The sequence below is a fragment of the Amblyomma mixtum genome, chromosome 5 (assembly GCF_055824585.1).
Source record: "Amblyomma mixtum isolate Tamu chromosome 5, ASM5582458v1, whole genome shotgun sequence".
NCBI classification, from domain to species: domain Eukaryota; kingdom Metazoa; phylum Arthropoda; class Arachnida; order Ixodida; family Ixodidae; genus Amblyomma; species Amblyomma mixtum.
Genome location: NC_143016.1, coordinates 29250150 through 29271028, shown reverse-complemented (window position 1 = coordinate 29271028; position 20879 = coordinate 29250150). Strand labels below are relative to the sequence as shown.

At 51.9% G+C, this 20879-nt stretch overlaps 1 protein-coding gene across 12 annotated transcripts in view; it reads right to left on the bottom strand.

Annotated features, from left to right (window-relative positions):
- by (focal adhesion protein tensin) overlaps positions 1 to 20879 on the bottom strand; it is a 260886-nt gene that overhangs the window by 74127 nt on the left and 165880 nt on the right. The window contains exon 1 of one of the 12 annotated variants that reach the window (XM_089543742.1): positions 10891 to 14610. The exons of 10 other annotated variants lie outside the window; for them this stretch is intronic. In XM_089543742.1, the coding sequence (XP_089399868.1) occupies positions 10891 to 11010 (120 nt within the window). In that variant the 5' untranslated portion in view covers positions 11011 to 14610. Of the gene's footprint in view, positions 1 to 10890; positions 14611 to 20879 lie in introns of those variants that run through there. One more of the 12 variants, XM_089543741.1, reaches the window with a different exon arrangement.

Genomic DNA, 20879 nt, shown 5'->3' with positions numbered 1-20879 from the left:
AGCTCAGCAAATAACATATACAGTATAACATATGGGTGGTACGGATAAGAGAGATGCGGCATGAAAGGAGATAAAACGGCACTATCGTACGGACTGACAAACACGAATATGTGTTCGCGGTATTATCAGCACTTCAAAACGTTACTGAGGCGCGCATAAAAGAACGAGGCAAAGAGTAAACACCGCCTTTCACTTCCACTAACGGTATCTTAAAAGAAGAAGTATGGTTGGTTGGTTTGGTTTATGGGGTTTAACGTCCCAAAGCGACTGAGGCTATGAGAGATGCCGTAGTGAAGGGCTCCGGAAATTTCGACCACCTGGGGTTCTTTAACGTGCACTGACATCGCACAGTACACGGGCCTCTAGAATTTCTCCTCCAAAGAAATTCCAGCCGCCGCGGCCGGGATCGAACCCGCGTCTTTTGGGACAGCAGCCGAGCACCATAGCCACTGAGCCACCGCGGCGGCAAAAGAAGAAGTATGTTTGACTCGAAAGCGTGGATGCCTTAGTCTAGTTTTGAATTTATAAGAAGCTTCTTACTTTCGCGCACCACTACAATAGTTCTCGCTTTGTCTTATTAATTTATTTTATTTACACAATACCTGCGTCGCCTCGGGGGCATTATCGCAGGGAAGTGCAGTTTTAGAACGATGTGGTAATTTTTTCACAGCAATGAGCAAGAAGGTACAAAACCAGAGGTAACATCACGGTAAGAAAGTTCCAAATACAAGGGTAACAGAAAGTTCAAAAATGAAACAAAGATTGAACTCACAAATACAGTATACATGATTTTAGTTTCGATACCTGGGCGCCGCCATGTTTGTTTTACTCGAGCGCCGCCTACCGCCGGCGCCATCTTGGACTGATAATTTGCAGCCCGTGGGCTGCGGCAGAAGCAGCGTGCGATCTCTGAAAGTGTCATTCGCCCGTTTTATTCCTGCCAAGCCTAGAAATTTTGGGCGGGCGTTCGCCTCGTGTCCATCCTCGCGTGTGCTATGCCATTAGCTCCTGCAATAACCAACTGGGAGCAAGCGGCCATTCCTCGACGCAGCGAACGATCAGCATCGGTGAGTGCCATGCTCGCAGTTCACGCGTGTAGTTTTTGTCGCCGGTTGCCTGTAGGGCAAATGCGGCACGGTGTTGCATGTTAGAAAAACGAAAGCAAAATGTGTTGAAACACAAGATCGCGGAGAGCAGTGAATATCTAGTTTTTCGTGGAGCGCAGTTTTTCATGAACGCTTTCGCTGCCTGCTTGGACGTGGCAAGTGTGACAGTTTAGATGCTGATCTTGCGACAGAGTACCCCGTTTACAAACTGAACATTTTGGAAACAGCGAGTACATGAATGAAACGAATCCACTTCTGATGATTAGAATGTTTGTTTGCGGAGATACGCGCGATGAAATTGAAATTTGGCCTCTCCTGCCGCTTGCGTAGGGCTGTTCGTACTACGAGCGATAGAAGCCAGTTGACTGATAGCAATTCGCATTATTCTCACCTTCTCCGCTCCCGCCAGTACTCACTGGTGCGCAAATACCAGAAAATGTGCAGTTACACGACCTAATAGGTTGGTACGCTAATGGAACGCTATTACCACTTACACTGACAGGCAGATTCGCCGCACCTGTGTTGAGAATTCCAATCTCAATCGGGTGGGGCCACTGCTCAAGTCGCTGCGTTTGTTGTATCTGGCACGGTTATGCAGGCTTTTTTTTTTTACAGTAAATTCGATGCGATTCCAGTCGAATAATTTATTCCAATGCATGGCAGCGTTTACCGTCCTGTGCATGCCGTGTATTTTTCATCTTACGTTGCCATGGCTGCATTTTTCCTCACTTTGCAGTTGGGTAAAAGTTCATGTCGCCGCTTCTATTCATGCTATGCTGTGCAAATTAAATTAGTATTTTTGCACTAACGGTATGTTTATTTTTTTCAGGTGGCGATCCCCACACCTTCCCGATATTGACGATCATGTGGGGCGGCGAAACGAAGTTGTGGCCAAATTTGTGAAGTACTCACATAGTGTACTGCTGAATTAAAAGAGCTCTGCCAAGACCGTCCAAATACTTGATCTCCTAAAATTATGCACAGAGTATAGTTTGGTAACCCACGCTACCCACGCGCTGCGCTTCGTTCCGCGCCCGATATTAGGCACAGGCAGTGGGTTTGTTTTCATTTCATTCACAAAGTGCGCTAACGTTTAAGCTTTTTGTTGGCGCAAGTATTTTTTGTTCACAAACTACGTCCACTGCCAATTCAACTCGGCACCGGCGGAAAAGCGGTGAAGAAATGGACACCGCAGACGTGCTGAGACCTTCGCATAACATGGTGCGCGTACATACTGGCGGCGTTTGTTTTTTTCTACTTTCGTCGACTATTTCCGCAACCGACAATAAAACAGTGATGTCTAGAAGACGTTGTTGTTCCGTACAACATTGCTGCTTTTGCTGTACAGACCCAAACACGCGCTTGACCGGTAGCTAAGCAGCCGCTGACGTTGCTCCGCGCGCCGGATTATCAGCCCAGGGGAGGAGGGCAACAGTGGGGTGTCGCGCAGCGCACGTGTTTGAGAGTATTTCTCCCTCTCCTGCTCGCTCCTCGTAAAATGGTGTATAGAGAGTAAAAATCATGACTGTCACTGAATGCAGCACATTCATTCCCAACTTAAGCAAGGGAAATGCGCAAAAAAAAAAAAAAGACATGGACGAGAAGAGCACGAGGACGGCAACAACTTCCACTCTTTGTTTTTGGAAAAAAAATAAAAAAGATTATCTGTGAACTTCTTCGCAGATTTGCCGTGTAAAGAGTTCAGCGGAAACTTCCATTTCTCTCTGAGGGACCCGACGTCGAGCCCGCCCAAATCGTTCTGCGCCACCGACGCCACAGTTTCCCTGCGGGTGGTCCCGGCTTACTTTCATCGACACGCCATCGAGAGCAACAGCACTGCACCGACAAAGTGCGGCGTCGGATGCTCGCAAAGCGGCGAGAAGGAGAGGGAGATAGTAAGAGAGAGAGAGAGAGAGAGAGGGGGGGGGGGGGTGCTTCTCCGGGTCGTCGTCGCAGCCGAGGCCGACGGGGTCCCTCCCGAGAAGCGCCGAAACCCGACACCCCGCGGTCCCGAATCCGGGCCGCGCCAGACGCGCCGACAGCTCTATCGCTGCCGCGTGGCCCCTTCGTGGTGCAATGAAAAGACGTCGTTCAGCGCGTGCACGCTTCGCGCGAATCGCAAATGTACCATGCACGCAACAGCGCAGATGGTCGCGGGCGCCCGCGCCGGACGCGAAACAGCGCCCCACGACGCAATCGGGGCCTCCGCCTAGAGTGGCCGCTGCTGTAGGAGAGAAGACTTCGACACAGTGTCGAAAAATTCTTTTTCGCCACTGCATTCTCGAAAATTTCGTTCTCTTTTTTTTCTTATATATCCTCGCAAGCAAGAAATTCCCTTACGACATGGGGGGCAAAGGGGAATGGAGGGAGTCACTCTAGGGGGACGTGTAGTTACTGCAGCATATACAGTAACTCTAGGGGAATGCTTGTAAGTGTGCCCTTTTGAGTGAACGCCACGTAAGAAGCCACTCCGAGACAACAGAGACCTTTAGAATAGGGTGACGCTATCGGTTAAGGGCATAGGTAAATAGCTGGGGGCCAGTGCGCAAGTGTGGGACAATAACAGACCCTTCCCCCGCCCCTCCTGTTATTGTACTGCTCCTGTGGACTGGCCTCATTGCCCTATGCCCCCAACCGATAGCGGCACCCTATTCTAAAAGCCCCTCATAAATTGGCAAGCAAGTAGGCTTAAAGGGACACTGAGGAGAAATTGAAGTTGGCTTGTATCGACAGAATACCAGCTCTTGATTACAAAAACGCCACTCATACTGACAACAAAGCTCTTGTAACGTAGAAAAGAGCAAGAACCAAAATACAGGTATCGCCGCCACAGGCCAAACTCGCAAGTACAAGCGTCATGACGTCATATAACAAAACAGTGTTGCTAGAACCAATGGTTCTAGCAACGCTAGGACACGAGAAGCACAAATCACTGAGGCGCAGCCAATGCATGTGCAAATCTCCTTGACGTCGCCAGATGGCGCCACGTGCCGGCCAGCTACGCGCTCGCCTGAAGCATCGGGACCAATCAGCGCCTGCTCGCCGGCGTTAGGCGGGCTCCCGGTATTCCGCTAGCGGTATCAAGGTACACGGTATGCTAAAGGTGTCTATTTGCGAGAACTTCGTTGACGACTTCGAGAACGAGATCCATCGTAACGCTCGCAAAACGCCGGTGCAAACGTAAGCGAAGCGACTGTAGCGACGGCCGCAATAGCCGATAGATGCCTTCAACGTGCGGCCGGCGGTAGCTTTCTTTTCGGCTGCTGCTAGGCCGCACTGCTGGCCGCCAGAAATCACGGAGTCTGCATCACATCATGTCACGTCATGTTTCACGTCACTTAGTCCTCTGTCGTCATAGCCGAATCCCAAGTTTGAATCACAGCGGCGGGAAAAACCATTTCAACTTCGAATCCAAATTTCTTAGAAATAAATGCATTTTTCGCTGCCGGCCAAGTGGCAACAAAGCCATGACATGCCGAACTATCGGATTTTGCTATAAAAAATATATTAATAGTGCTCTCCTCAGTGTCCCTTTAAGAGGCCCACTGGAAACCAATGACGCGGAACCTGAGTTTCTGCTCATATCAGTTCTTCAATGAAATAAGACCGCGCCTTGGGTTAGAACTTCAAAGCAAACAGCTATCAGCAGCAAGTCATGTCGCTTACTAAATCCAGGAGTGTAGCATTTCTCAACCGCATATATTCATGCTTACACATCGCGAAACACATCACCATCATTCTGATAACAAACGAGATCGATGGGACCCCGCAGGAGTTCGTTAACAGAATGTAAATGATTCCGAAACTGAGACAGAGTAAAAGGATGGAAAATTGAGGAGTTTTAACGCGGCTACTATTCGCGCGTTAGATGGACCTGCGAGCTGAAAAACCGCCCCTTCTTCCCTCGAGCATACAGGCATGTGTCACCGCCACGCCAGGGGGTTCGTTAAGAATGAGTTCACTGATGAAGCGCACGCCACTCGTGTTCACACGGGTGGGGAAACGCGGCACGACGTAAAGCTTTCGGTCAGCGCCCGCGCTACGTCGCTACGTTCGCGGAATTCCTTGAGAACGTTACCAGTCTTATGTGAACGGATACAAAGACGCGAGTGTATACGCAAAGGCTGTCCGCGTACGGGTAACCATGACAACGGATGGCGGGAGAACGGTGCCTGCTGAGGCACGGCATACCTTGCTTCCCTTCACCCCCTCCCGTTCTCCTCCTCCCTCTCGGCGACCTTTTACATCGGCGGCGTCAGCGGGGCACGCCCCCAGCGGGCTCAATGAATGCGCGGCCGAATATCAGCCGGGACCAGCCGGAACCTCCTCGTCCCGGGCTGCTTTACATACGAGCGGGCGTTGCGTTTCCGGCGGCGCGCGTGGAGCACGCCGCAGCCTGAGACGCCAATTACAAACGATGCTGCCGAACCCAGGGACGCTTCTTCTTGTTTCCTCCCCCCGACGCGTGTTTCCAGTGCTCGCAACACCACTACGTAACCCGCTTACTCGCTGTTTTGGGCGTGCCTACAACAGCTTGTTCACCCCCCTCCTTCCCGCCCTCTGTATTCGCTGCGTATATTTTGCTGGTAAGGTGCGCACTGACACCTAGCACGCAGCACACACCGAGCAAGCCCCTTCTTCGTGGCGGCTGCGGCTTCTCGGCAGTGCAGTGCACGGTAGACAAAAACGCGGAAGATTGCGCTGGAGGCCGGTTTTTTTTTCCCCGCACCGTGGGCACACCCCTTTAACTGAATTCAAGGCCGTAATCACACGTGACCGCAGCGCCGCAGATGGGCGTTTTGTTTACACGATTCCCACAGTTTATTTGCTTTGCTTTATTTTGTTTTGCATGTCCCCTCCTACATCGGGTGCACTTAGTCGCGCGGCCTCCTCAATCTCGCGACCTAACGATGCTCAGTTTACGTTTCGGCTGACTCCAAGCACGTACACAGCAAGCTAGCGGGGGAGTTTCCTAACCTGAGGTGTGGGCGCAACACCTCAGGATAAAAAGTCGAAGCAATTGGCTCTCGGAAAAAAAAAAAGACAGATTTCATTGAAGGTCGTCGACCACTCGACAATATATACTGCTTCACCAGGCACGAACGACAGTGATTAGGCAGAAGCAATCGCCGTGTCCTTCAATATACTTGTTTTGCGACGACAGGGGTACGAACTTTTTTTTTTCTTCTTCGGTTCTTAAAGCGATAAACTAGGGGTGGAGCAAGCTGAGGCGCGGCACACCCGAGATTTGTGCCTGTTCGACAAACTAGGACGACCGTTGACTCCTGACCAAGACTCCTGCATCGTGCACTTTTCACTCTGGGTTCCTTTGCTGCGTAATGGTAACCAGTCAAAAGTAGTCTTTTGCTAGTAACTCATCAGGATCGCGCTATTTGGTGACTGCCTTGGACGTAGAGGATTAAAATGTCTTCCGTGCGTTCCCTAGACCGCCAGAAGCGTACAGGCGCGGCCACAAGTAAACGGAGCACGCTATTGGGTTCGAAGTGCAATCACGCTTTCTCCATTGGTAATGAAGAAGCGCTGTTTGTCTACAAGAAAGCCCACAAACCTCCGCTACCAGCATGCGCGCATCACTGCTGGAAATTTCAATTAGGTGACGCGTGAAAAATATTCGAAGGCAGTTGCGTGCTCCGTTTACTTTTGTCCGCGCCTGTACGTCTTGCAGTTATTCTGCTGTCTTAACAAGAACGCTCGGCCCAGAAGCAAGTGCTGCACGAGGTGAGCTCTGCACCCCTCGGAAAACGAAGCCGTAACCAGCTTGTAAACACTGCGACAGGCCCCGCGTAGCTCAACGACCGAGCGTGGCATTGTTCCGCTAACGAACTCGGAGGCGTTGCCTGCCCCCACTGCGGCCACTGAGATGGGGAACTGCGGCGGGCAGGTGACAAAGACGGCGCGACAGCTTCGGCGACGCGAAATACATAACGGAGGGGTGAAGTCGCGAGGGGAGGCGCTTTCGCGGCAGCAGAACACGGCGGGAACAATGAATCACACTAAGCGCCGCCGCCCGCCATGGGAGAGAGTGAGAGAGGAAAAGAGAGGGGGGGGGGGCTAGGAACGTAGTTCTTCGAACGGATCCCTCGCTATTTTTGTACTGTTCCCGCGCACTTGCGTCAACGCCCGCACAAGCAGCCACCGGCACGCCATGTGGAGTACGGTGTCATATACGATTTCTCGTACAAGTGCCCCAGGAAAGGGAAAAAAGTAAACATAAATCCTCCCAAAACGATTTCGCTGGAACGGTCCTCGCTTACAAACAAAGTTGTTGGCAAGGGCTCAACCCGCCGCGTACCCTCTTGGATGCGTAAATGTCACCGGCGGCTGTTCATCCTTCGAACTGGGCGTATCGCACGCGAGATTCACTCGGCTGAGTGGCAGGTTATCGGTTCCTTGAAGATAAGCGCGCCCCACATTTTCATGTGTTGATGTTTTACTTTATTCCATTGGGCAGAGCTAGATTTTTCACCGGACACTTCTTCGCTTATCCCTTCGCTAGGCCGTCAACGCCGATAGCGTGTCGAAACAAACACTGCGGATTCTGGGAGGCGTGCTATCTGCGTGGCACAAGCCGCAGCGGTGATTGTGCAACGTGGACGGAGGTCGGAGCACTCCACTGGAGGTCGCAACACAAAATATACCGTGATCGTGCGGGCAGGCTCTCACTATACGCGCGAAGTCAAGTGTGACCCTTAGCTTCAGCGCTTCCTCCTTCTCCCTAACTCTCCTCCAAGCAGCACTGCCTGCCATTCGCGTTGCCAATGCGGGTCCCGCACTCCGGAACGCCGTCGCAACTTCTAAAGGCTTCTTCGACAAGACTGCGCTGCCTTTGTGGTCGTTCATTTAAAGTCGCGTACTGCGGGCAGCGAACGAGCGACGACCAGCAGGCCGATGTCCCCCTCCAGCGAACGTCCACGTTCTTGTTATTCATGAGATTGTCCAGCCGCTTTTAGAAGCGCTTCGCGCGCGTCACACAGTTGTTAACTCCCCCATTTGCTACGAAGGTGACAACAACGTCATTGTTTCTAGCAAATTCGTGATAAGCTCTGAAATGGGCACTTCTTTAAAGACTGCGCGAAAAAAAAGAAATACGTCGCAGGACCCGAAAGTACCGCTTTGCAAGCGACTCCTTCGGAATGTGCTACCTTGTCTCTCATTAATGCTAACATAAGTGGCACTCGGAACTAAGGGCCAAGCTATTGTTTTAATTCTATCGAAGCGCTTTGCAATATTCACGAGAGTGACGTTGACAATTTAGATGAGATTAGGAGACTGGCCGACGATAAAGCGGCTGGCCCAAAAGCGCCATTTCAAAACGAGAAAGGCGACACAATGAACAATAGATAGTAGGATAGAGCGGTGTTCGAGCAATGCATGATTTACTGTCACCTGTGTTAGAAGCAAATTGCTCTTGCTCCTACAGTCGAAGTTCCGACATAGACCGACTAGTTTCCAACGCACCGATGAAAAAAACAAAACAAAAAAAAAAACGTTATCGTGGTGACATGTAAGAGGGAGATTAATTGGCCACTGGATTATGTTGCGTTGAGACAGAATGTTGGTATCGACAGCACGACACAAATGAAGTCGTCCTCGCCTAAACGACATGCAAAAATACAACGCGAATCGCTTAATAAACGATTGAGCGCCCAGGATTGCGTCGTCGCCAGGCGATGGCCCTATATTCAGTCGTCAAGAATTGTCGCCGCTCTCCTTAACCATGCACTGCGAGTCAGTAAGATCCACCACCAAGTCCTTTTCCTTGTTTTCTTCCATTCTCGAATTTTATGTAAAAAATATTGATACGAACGAGCCGCCCTGATTATATGCAAGTAAGATTTTCTAGCATAACGAAAATGAATTTATCAAAACAACACCTTCGTGCGTGGGGTTCTTGGCCCTGCGGTAATCCAGAAGTTCCCAAAAAAGCGTGAGGGGAAAAAAAAACAAACATCGGGTGTCGGCGCCAGTGTTAATATTAACACGAAACAATGGCTTTACACGTCGATGCTTTGCTATAGCAAGGCATACACCGGAAGGGGGAGGGGGGGCGCTTTGTTCCTACTCACGCATCGCATGCAGCCTTTATCTAACTGTGAGGTCGAACCTCGACCCAGCGCAACGCTATTCGCCACGCTGCCGCACTTAAACGCGCGGCAGCGTGTTACTGCAGTTTTGTACGGGACATACATCCACCCACCTGGAAGACAGAGTTTGATGCGCGTCGCACCTAGCAGTGCGCGCATTGAAAGAGAAAATAAAAACCACAACAAATGCAGAATATCGGCTCAAGCGTCTGACAAGCACCGCAAAAATGTGAGTATCGCTCGTCAAAAATTGCGGAAGCCGCGACGAGCCCGACATGCGACCATTTGTATCCGCCGGAGGTTGAAACGAGCCGAACGGCTTCGCAGCATATAACTGCCCACTTTCGCTACACACAGCGATTTACGTTCCCTGTGAGACAAAAAAAAAATGGAAGCAAGGCAGTGATAGAGAACCATGCACGTAGTGCCGCTCTGTCAGAGCGGCTCACTGAGTGAACCCAGAGATTTCTCGACCAAGGCGCCTGAGCCAATCGCGTCATCAGTTAACTTTCGTGACCCATTTCGTACGCCTCAGCATGATGCCTTTTACGTATGCACCCCCGCCTAATTTATTTGCGGAACAATTTCGCCTTCGAAAAATGGAGCGGCCGACACTGCCGTCACGTCGCCTCGTTCGAAAGCCGGACATCGGTCTTGGTTCTTTTTATTTGTTGGCCGCGTTTCCTCAGATACCAAGGACGAGATTAAACAGCGCGTATTATGACAGAGAGACATTTGTTAATTTAATATGTTCGAGTCCAACACAAAGCTATTGCCTTGTCTTGCGAGTTATCCCATATAGGGTTACATACACCGCATGCAGCCGAAGTCGAAGCTTATCTAAAGTTAAGCACTCGTGAGGCCTTGAACGCTTCTAAAATACTGTCACAGCAGGTTGTTCTGCGCGCCGAATGCAAATAAGAGGAGTAGTTCTCATTTCGTTTTCAGTTTTATATCGGTTGTTATACATTTTTTTTTCGCTTCAAGCAGAACAACCCATACGCGATGGAATGCTGTATTCTGACGCGAATCCTTGCGTGGAATGTGAAAAGTGCCGGCCTGATGAGCTGTCACTGATAAAGCTTAAAGGGCGCAAGCGGACCATATATATTGCCGCGCAACGCTCGATCATCTGTCTCATCTTATCTGTGAGCCTGATTGGAGCCGTTATGAACGCCACCAGCAGGGTTTCTATTACTGCCATATCTTTTTTATGCATCGGAAAAGGCTAGAAGTGGACAAGTGTACAATATGCTTCGGAATTTCGCAACAAACCGCTTTCAGGGAAATTTCATTCTCGGCACTGAGGAGCGCCGGCTTACAGCAACCGTGAGATACATATTACCGCGTGTTTTGCTAAATCTTGCTGCAAGTCTTGATACGCTTGCTCGGTATCAGTGCTCTAAATGGAACAGAAGCAATGACTGTTTTGTCTTCCAACATCTTGACCTACCATCAAGCTTCACTTAATTCCCACCCCTCAAGCAGCACCACTCTGCACAGGCCGCAATTATGGCGAACAGCATTCAGGGTACCGATACAGAACGATCAGTCCGTGGCTGCACAGCCACATTCGCCGCACGCGTGAGGCAGTGGGAAATGCGCAGAATTCAGCACTAAACACTATCGGAAACGTGGTCACCAATCGACGGGTAGCAGGTGAAACGCCGACTGCTCACCTGTCTGCGTTGCTGCAAGGATTGTCCGTGGCAGGAGCAGCGGCAACCCGGCGACGGACTCCGCACAATGCTGATGGCCGCCTTGCGGCGCTTCTTGGATTTCCCCAGGCAGCCCCACATCTCGGCCACTGTTCACATACGACGCGTCGAAATTCTAAAACAAATAGGAACTTTTCTGGGAGCGCGTAGCCGTCGTTGGAGAACGCTGCCACGGGAGCACCGTCATGCGAGGCAAGTCAATCGCGTGTAGGCTCGATCAGTGCACCACGGTTAGAGTCCCGGAACGCATTAGCTTGTCCGGATGTCCACGCTTGATTCCGATGCGATCTCTTTGTAACTATACTGGGGCATCGTTTCCGTTTCCGCATCTGCTTGGTATCTTCACAGCGACGACTATCTTAGAGGACAAAGCGTTCCGACGTGTGCATCCTCATTTCCGGGGCGGTATGACTCACTGAATTGGGTGCAGAGCAGGAAAACCACGACGCTCACAGATGCTTCCAGAGGACGTCGCTTCTTCTATGCCAGGAGCGTATACACCAGCTCGAGGTTACCCCAAAAATTTGTCTAACCTGCAGAGCGATAAGGGTCGGTCGACGACGACGCCGTGAAGCACTCAAGGGCGACGAACTTCAACGGCGGAACGTCTCTTCGGCGAAGTGTTCGACTCTCTCGAGTTGTGCTTCCTTCGTAGCCGGGCCACTCGAGCGCAGGGGCCGATTGACAGTCAGCAGTCGCAACGGCGATGGGAAAACGATCGCGGTGGTCCCCGCACGCTGTCTACAGCGGCGACCTCGAGTAAGTGCTTCGATTACAAAAGCACGTCGTCAGGCTCCGACGCACCGGCCGCTCGACAGACCGACAGAAGGCGCAAGTCGATGTGCACACCGGCGGCCGGCAATCATTCCGCACGCAGCACACTAATCGCGAACCGAGAGGGAGAGGGCGGCGACGGAGGAAGGGGAAACCCGGAGTCGCGCACGGCGAGCGATGCGGGCGCGCGCAGCGCGTGTTACGATACGCGGCTGGGGACGGTGCGCGCAACGAAGTCTATCGCCGAAGAAGAGGCGGGGTACGCACGGATGACCTTTCACGCCCAAGCGAGCAAACCGTTTCCGATATAGCAGACGCCCCGCGTTGACCTGCCCCGCGGCGGACCTACACAAGTACAGGAACTCGCCGTGTCAGCACGGTGCCGACTGCTCCACTTGCCTAAACTTCGACGTAAATACTACCACGGGCCTTCAGCAGATCCTGTCCACAGGTCTAAACTACTTCGATGTTTCAGCAGCTACGTTCGTCGGCAAGCCAGATTTGACGACGGACGACGCAGCCAAAAAGCGACGGCGCGCGCGTACTTCGAGCGGCGATGCGGCCACGGCGGCAGCCCGCTAGCGACCAGCTGCGGGCCGCGTGCGCGATTCGGCCTCCTACACCACGCACACACACACACACGCCCCCTCGCCTCGGATCCGCCTGTCTGCGGGGTGCGCCAAGCGAGCGCTGACGGAGACGCTGAGGGAAGCGTTCGCCTTTCCCGCGCCTCGCCGATGTCGATGGCGTTTGCTCAGCGGTTTACCGAGAATCCACTCGCTCGGAGCTTGAGCTGACGGCTCTCCGAAACGGCCCTTTCTCGCGCCTGGAGCAAAAGTGTTGCAATGAGAGGGGCTAGTATGTTAGGTTGTGCTGCACGCGCGTAGCTTTCAGCTGCCGTTTTGCTCTATAGATGTTCAAGGATAACTGATCAGAATCCCACAGTGCTCCAAAGTAATAAATAACTGTCTATTTGGAACTAATAGAGCGCGAAATTATTTTGCCGTAATTTTTTGCCTTTACCTTACAGGAATGGTATGCAAGCTCTAACGATCGTCCGCGCCAGAACGACAGAAGAAAATTTTCTGAAAACTAAGTGATCTCAGGTAAACCTTCCCAGATTCACTGGATTTCAGCACCACCTCTTGGTGCTCATCAGTCGCCGTCGCAATACTGAAAATGTCGAACGCTTTCCGACACTCTTCTGCCTTTACGTGCAACGGTCGCAGGCCTATCTCGCGACACCAAGCCTTTGCTGACTAGCACGACGCACAGCTGGCTCCTCAAATATTTCAAAGCAAGGATGTAGGGCCGCGTGTTAAGTCTTAAAAAAAAATTAAAATCCCGTCACGTCTCAAAAGACGCGCCGCTTTTCTGACGCCCCACACGACCGGTGACGAAGAGGCGCGCAAAGTGGCAGGCGACAACGCCACGCCGCATCGGCTGCCTCGCCCGACGACGACGTTTATTTTCGCTTTCTTCCCAGGAATGCGCTCCTACCGCTATTTACAGTCGCCTCCCCGACTCTGTATGTGCCACCCTCTTGAGTACACATCTGTACCTCACGCACTGACTAGCTCAGGCCGTCGAATCTCTCTCTCTCTTCTTTTTTTCCTTTCTTCGTTCTTTCACTCCTTTGCGCAATGCCTCCTCCTGGTCTTCACCGCTTAGACGCACGCGCCTGATCTGCGTTCCCGAGCGGGGATGTAAACACAGAGAGAGGAAGAGGGGAGAGTTCTTCTCCAAACACGCTTGCCCCAGATTCCGCTAATGTGCCTTCCACGTGAAGCGGCTGGTGCTGTTGCTACTGCTAATGCTTCCGCACCGTCGCGGTCAGAGGCAGCTGGTACGGGCGATACACACCAAAACAAGCGAGCAAAAATAGTCTCTTGACCGAAGAAGCGGCGTCGGAACGTTAAATTCCACTGCCCTGAAGCACGTGCATAGTCAGAACGTTTGGCGTCTCGAACGTTTTAGAGGAGCAAAGCAACAATGCAACGTCCGTGTGTGGCTTTCCACCTCGTCGAGCGCGAAACAATGGCGTCACTTTTCAGTGCGTAGGCCGGTGCTCGACAGAAAATAATAAACAAAATGCGATGTGACGATGCGGAGGTACGCAATGACAGCTCTCTCAAGCGTGACGTATGGTGCGACGGTAGCAATAGACAAAAGCGCGCGCGCGTGTTTTCCGCCAGACTAGCAATAATCTCGGCGACGTCCTTGAGACCGAGGTGACAGGCGCGTTCAAGTTCGCGGACGAGCTCGCGGCCACGACGAGGAAGCCGGGGGGGAAACGGGAAAATCGGCCGCTCGCTCAGCTGCCGCGTTTCACTCCGGAACGAAAACAGTGCGCTCACGCAGATCACGCGCGTTCGGAGGCCCACGGATGCAAGCCGCAACGGTTATTCCATGCGAAAACAAATACAGGATGCGAGGCCGCCTCTTCCAAGAGAAGAAATCCGGTCTTGGCGAGGAGCTGGCGTCTCCTTCTAAGGTACAGTCATCCCGCGTTGCAGCCGGGCAGCAGCACCGACGACCACTGCTCAAACAAGCACCGCTGGCAGCTTCGACGGGTGGGGAGCAGCACGCTGGGAGCCATCCGCCGAAAAACCACCGGTGAGGCTGAACACGTGACGGTCTCCGGACTCCGTGAAGGGACGAGGCGCCGACGTGGGCTGGAGAAGATGAGCGTTGCTCGCAGCGCGTGGCGAGCGTATTTTTGTATCGCAAAGCGGCACTAACGAGACGGCGGCGGCAGCAAACAATCACGGCGGCCCGGGGCGACGAAAAGCACTACGCACGAACGCTGCCGGCGCTTGGAGGCGAAAGCGAAACATAAACAGAGCGCGAATTTCGCGGCGGCGCGTTCGGCGCGCGACTGCTGGCGGAGAACGAAACGGCGCTCACGCACGCGTCGGCGGCGGCCGCGCTCGCGCCGGCGGCCGTGCGTGCAGGGGCGTGGCCTCCTCCGCCGTGCGGCGCGCGCACGCGCGGTCCGCTTGTGGGGAGAGAGTGCACGCGTCTGCTGCTGCGACTACGGAGAAAAGATGGCAAGGATATATGCCCACAAAGGAGAGAAAGAGAGTCCTGGTTGCCAGACGCACGTGAGCGAACTCTCCGCTCGGCCGGTGTTGACTGCGATGTGGAGCAAGCGGAATTGGTGCGAATAACAGTGCTCAGCCTTGAGATTGTTACGTGCATTGGTTGATTTGACAGAGAGACGTGGCCATAGACACAGCTTTGGACACGTCCGTCCGTCACAGTTGACGCTTTGTACTTTGTGGAGCATGCCAGGTACGAAAGCACTCAGGTAAAAAGACGCCAGTCTCAGCAATATTGCAGTACAGGGTATTGTAGGAGACATGAAAAAGGGCGCAGTTGACATGCCTAAAATCAATCCTGCTCAGAAGCCGCATGTGCTTGTTCCGGCTTTCTTTCTTCTTCAGTGGTTGTTTGTTTTTGCCCCCGATCATGCATGCATAAGAGCTGAGAGAACGCGGAATAACGCATGTTAGTGCTATAATTACAATATCAGAGCAAAGGCACAACGCAGGCAGCTGTAAATGTATAAGGGTAAGGTTCGAGTCGCGTTCGCAGATTAACTATTGCTAGGTTTAATGTAGCCTACATACCACAGCTACAGCAAGTACGCGCTCTGGGCGCCATCGCCTGACGTCAAATTTAGGTGGCAGTGACACAATGAGCAATGTTATAGAAAGGAGACAGATAGTGCTCACTTGCTGCTTCCGGTGTCGGTCAGCGTGGATATTCCATCCCATGCACGCGTTGAGAAATTTACACATTCTCTCCATTCACGTTTCACGTTACACAGCGAAACACAGATGGCGCCAGAGGAAGCCGTTTTCAAGGCCAGCGTGTCACAGGGCAGGTGGCGGCAGTCAGAGGCCCGCAACATGTGGCCAACGAAGCCGTCAGCAATAAAAATTAAAAAGAATAATGGGCCAGTGTTTTAACGTATCGCCGCTGGTGCAAGCTCATGACGCACGAAAAAAAAAAGTAATTGTTGAAAGGGAGATTACACCATCGGAAAAACAAGCTTTGCAAGTGAGCTGCGCGGCATTGCTTCAGTCCGTGTAGAAAAAAAAAAACGAAAGCATGAAATATTTGTCAAAACATTCAAACAAGAACAATTGTGCGAAACGCAAGGAAAACAGTTGAAAGAGCGGAATAACATGGAACCTAATGATAACACTCCAGGAAGATAATACGGGTCATGCAGAAGCTTAGTCATCCGTTTCCGCGAAGTGAACGCTCGATATACCGGGGAAGGAAAGCGCACATCCGACTTAAACTGGCAGAACAATGGCAGTCGCTCTTCCGAAGACATGAATAATACCCCGTGTGTTTTGGCGTGTGCGCGAAGGGTTAAAGAAATAAGGAAACTAAACACAGCTGGTGTCTTTGTATTCTAATATACAGCAGAAGATTGAGTTTTACTGACGTAAAGGAGCGGGAAAAGAAAGCGCGTTCTCCCCAGGAGTCTAACAAGTACCGCAATATAACGCACTTCGCATAAAACGAATGTGTCAGTGATTGTGCTCAGATAAAGTTTTCAGCATATATTTCAACTTATCCTTCTGCACGCGTATGAAGACTTCTAAGAAGATGGCTCGTAGGTTTCAAAAATCAGTGCAGGATAGCTTTCCTCCAGGAAAACATTGATGCATTGCAATGACCGCTCATTCCGCAATTTCTCTATTTACGGCCTTCCAGTTTGTAATGCACCTAGGACATAAGACAAGCTGAATGAATGAATGAATGAATGAATGAATGAATGAATGAATGAATGAATGAATGAATGAGCGAGCGAGCGAGCTAACACGACTTCGGCAGGTTGCCGATTTTCTCCCCCTTCGCCTATTCTTTTCTTTTTTTTTAGCAGTACAGTTCCCGGCCCTCTTTCCACTAACAACCTCCCCACTAGCAAACAGACGCCGCATAAAAAGCCGATGCCGAGCGTTAAACCGCCTGTGACATCCTGCCTGGGCGCACAAGTTGGCACCGCTAACCTGAAAGTCCACGGGTCTCGCGCACACGTACTCCCCACGCGATTCGAGTCTGGGGTCGTTTGGACAGAATCAACGCTCGTTCCGGAAGTGAGCTAAAAGCGTCGCATCGCGGGGCAACTTAGCCAGCCGGCCAGCCCAGCGGCGGCGGCGAGGCAGCACCGCGGCTCCTAGTAGCAGCAGCAGCAACAACAATCACAAATGCGCTAAGGTAACACAGCAGCAGCAGCAACAAGCAGGCGAAGCGCAGGACGGCAAAGAGCGGGCCAGACAGCCCGGGGCTGCCGCTAAGGGGCCAACGAGAAAAGCGACGACCGAAGAGTGCAAGTCGGGGGTGCTCGAACGCCAGAAGAAGGGAGGGCCCCGCAACCGCCGGCGCCGCCTCCAAAAATATGTCCGACGCTGCGCGGGCTTATTTCGAGAGGAGTAGACGCACGGTGCGTGAGTGCGCGCTCGCTCGCTACGCTGTCGAGGTCGGTATCGCATGGTGCCGCAGCCGGCGAGCGGGGTCGCAAAGTGGGACCTGCGCGACCAAGAACGCGACGCACGCAGTGACGACTGCCGCTGCGTCTTCGTCTTCGAGAGGCCCCATTACGGTCCTCCTGTCAGGACGCACCGTGTGCGAGGGTCTATACGAGCCCGTGCGAGGCGTTCGCCACGTGCAACGCTGTAATGGCCGCCTGTTGTGGTCATTTATTCGTCGGCAGATTCTCCAGGTATAGACAGAGTGATTTTTTTTTTTATAACAATCACTGAGTCGACAACAAAAAGTGCGGTGCAGCTGTTTTAACTTCCGCAAGTTTCTTTCATGCCCGTCGTCCTCCTCATCGTTGCGAGACTTCAAACAGAATTTCTCTCCGTCAAAGGTTGTCCTGCTTTCGTTTTTGTGCTTACCTCAGAGAAACGCCGACAGATGATTACCATAAAGTACATAGACAAGCAACGGAAAGATCGTGGGTGTAGCCGATCCACGCAGACATGCTTATTTCGTAACCAAAAGTGCGCAAGCCACCTAACCCGTGCCGAAACAGGTCACCGCAGACAAATGGTTTTAGCGTATGGAAATGTACGCAAGCAGTAAAACGAAGCGTCAGGCTTATCGGTAAAAAAAGAAAAAAAAAAGAAAACACGTTTTTGCGCCCAATGGCACAAAACGAACAGTTGCATCGAATAACCCACAGACCCATCCATAGGGCATTTGAATATGTTCTCGAACTCGTACACGCCTCAACAGCCTCGAGCCGTACGCGGTTGTCATTGAGAAGATATCTCACGCCCGCGGTGGTGCCCTTCCCACACGGTCCCAAATGCGTCGGCGGGGGCTGAACCCTGTCTTTTCCGCATTCTTCGAATAGTGTCCGCTTCTTCACGAGGGCGTGATGAGTGTCGACAGGGGCGTCGCGCGTGTTTCTACTTCTTTCTTTTTTCTCTCTCTCCTCCTCTCTCTCTCTTTATACCGTCCTCTATACTTAGAAGCTAACGTGTTTGTTTACGCCCTACCTTCCCGCACGGAGCAAATTAACGCGTCGCTTGGCCAGCATCATAACCTTCAGGCAACGTTCGCTCAAAAATATACTTGTTTGAAAGCAGCGGCAAGGAATTTCAGCAATGACATCACGCTGTTCTCATCGAATGCACTAGAAACAACAACATTAACACGTGGTTCCTATCCTCGCACCGGAAACGGATGTTTTAGAGCACTAACTATCCGTCTAACACTATGTAAACTATCCGGCGAACAGTAGCTTACAGAAGGTGGCCAAGACAACAAAGAGTTGATCTTCAAAAACTGCTCGAAAAAAACGCGGTTAAAACACATACATATATAGACACAACTGCACCAGCTAGAACGCCAGAAGGCGCTCCTATGAGAAAGCGTGCGCAGTTTTATCTGCGGAGAAACTTAGGAATTGCTCCAACGTCCCACGCAAACTACATCATCGTGCCACTACTACACATGTCACATGACTCGCCATACTCCTTTCTGGGGACCCAGTTTCAAGGGGAAATCTGCCTCGCAGACCTGCAGCAACACGTATGCCACCATGACAGCGAGTAAGCAGCATGCATTTTGCGAGGCTAATGCTTTCCAACGGGAATATCAAGCATACGCCAGGCAGGGAGGTATTGTTGTGTTAATATGAAACACCACCAACTGTGAGCGAAAGGCTGCGTAGAGTGCAACATCCGCGCGAGAAAGAAGTGCGAAGCTGAAATTTTCTCACGGTAGATACGTCAGTGCTCTGTCGGGCTTCGTGATACGTGCGCGTTCTGTTCAGCGTTTGTGAACCTGTGAGTTCAACGTCAAAACTCTGAGGTAGCGATGTGCACTTCTGCTCTTGAACCGAATCAGAGGTTTCTATGCGTCCGCCATAGGCCCGCCCAGACTGCGCTCAGGAGGAGGCTGCAGCGAGGCAGGTATTTTATGAGAAAATAAAACGAAAGGAAGAAAGACGTGAACAGAAAGAGCAAAAGTCAACCGCAGAAGTGCAGTCACTTTTACCGCTACAATGCTGTTCATTTAACCCCCTTCCACCTGAAACTCTATCGTCTACCATTTCAAGTTCGGTGCCCGGAAGTGCAGCCCGCCGAAGAGCCGGCGCGATGGGGAGCCCCGGCAACAACTGCGAAGCCCGACGCGTGGCAGCGGCGGAATCTGCAGCCGCGTCAGACTCACAGCGCGGCGGGACAGGCATGTCGTAAATCTGTCACCACACAGCGCCGACGGAGAACAGGGCTGCGCGCCGCAGAAAAGGCGTCGGCCTCCTCTCACCCGCGGCGGCGGACTCCTCGGGCCGTTTCGGTTTGTTGGGCAGCCCTTTTGTGCCGTGCTTCGCTCCGCGCCCGCTTTTGTCTCGCCGACGGGCTAAGCTAAGCCAAGGGACAAGCACGTCGTCAGCGACGCAACGGCGAGACAGGCTCTGGGTGCACCGCCCAGCGGGCTTTTCTATACGGTCTCTTTAACACTGCCGTGGAGCGTGCGGTGTTTGCCGTGCGTACTGCGCCGTCTATATACGGGCGAAACGCCTACGGCTGATGGAGTTGTGACTTCCAACAGCCCAGCTCTGCTCTTCCCGAGGAAATGGAATACGTTGCGCATGCATACAAGGCGCCAGCGTTGATGAGTGACTTCCTCGCTGAAACAAGGTGGCAGATGCATCTGGTTCTGATCAGGACATACGAATCGCCATATGGCGCGCCTGTCGCGACACGCGGCGATTGGAGGTGACAGCAACGAGAGTGGCGATACCCGAAGACATGTGCCACCCGTTTTTTTTTTTTGTTTTGTTTCAGGCTCTTCGATTCTCTCGGGTGACAACGCAGTATAGAGGGAATAAAGTGCGTGGAGAGGTCCGCTGTATATCGCCTGTCAACGCAACACAGCGACGCAGCAAATCATGCTTCTTAAGTGCAAACACAACCAGCTCCATCCGCACCTGCCAAACTTACGCTAAGTTCGATTGTGACTGGGTTACTCAGAGGAGCCAGCGACATAGAAAGCTAGCAGGAAAGAGGAAAACAGCGTGTGTGCTCTCAAAAAATGCAATTCGATAGATTTGCGACTTCAAAATCAGATCAGCAGTTGCCTTTAAATTCATTCACGCACTGCAGGTTAGCTTTTGTCTGTGAACTGAAGACGTTCACACGGTATACAATCCCTGATGAGCTTCCTAATCCACTATGGCATATGCGTAGCCGCATTCACACTCATTTTCCATTTCTAATCCGACACACTATAGCCACACTTACTTCAACACACCTGAACTGATTGCTACAGGCTCTGCCCAGCGCAACACACTGTAGTTTTCTAGCGTTTGATACGCAGGGATTGTTTAAAACAGTCAAGGGAAAACTACGCGTCAGTCCGGCTATTACTTACCTAAGAGCTATGGAGAAATAACTCACTGACACTCTATACCGACTTCGACTAAGCTACGTTCCAAAGTTCCTTGAAACGTGTTTCCGTTCATGGCAACGCAGGCTGTGCTCAATATAACATTACGGATATCAGTGATTAAATGAGCCAAAAGTCACAGTTAATCTAAAATCGCGTTTTAGAAACAGCAGTCAACCGCAAACTGTGGAAAGGCCCAGCGCTCGCTTGACTCGCAGATAGAAGTTGCCAGCGCCCTCGAAGCACCAGTGAAA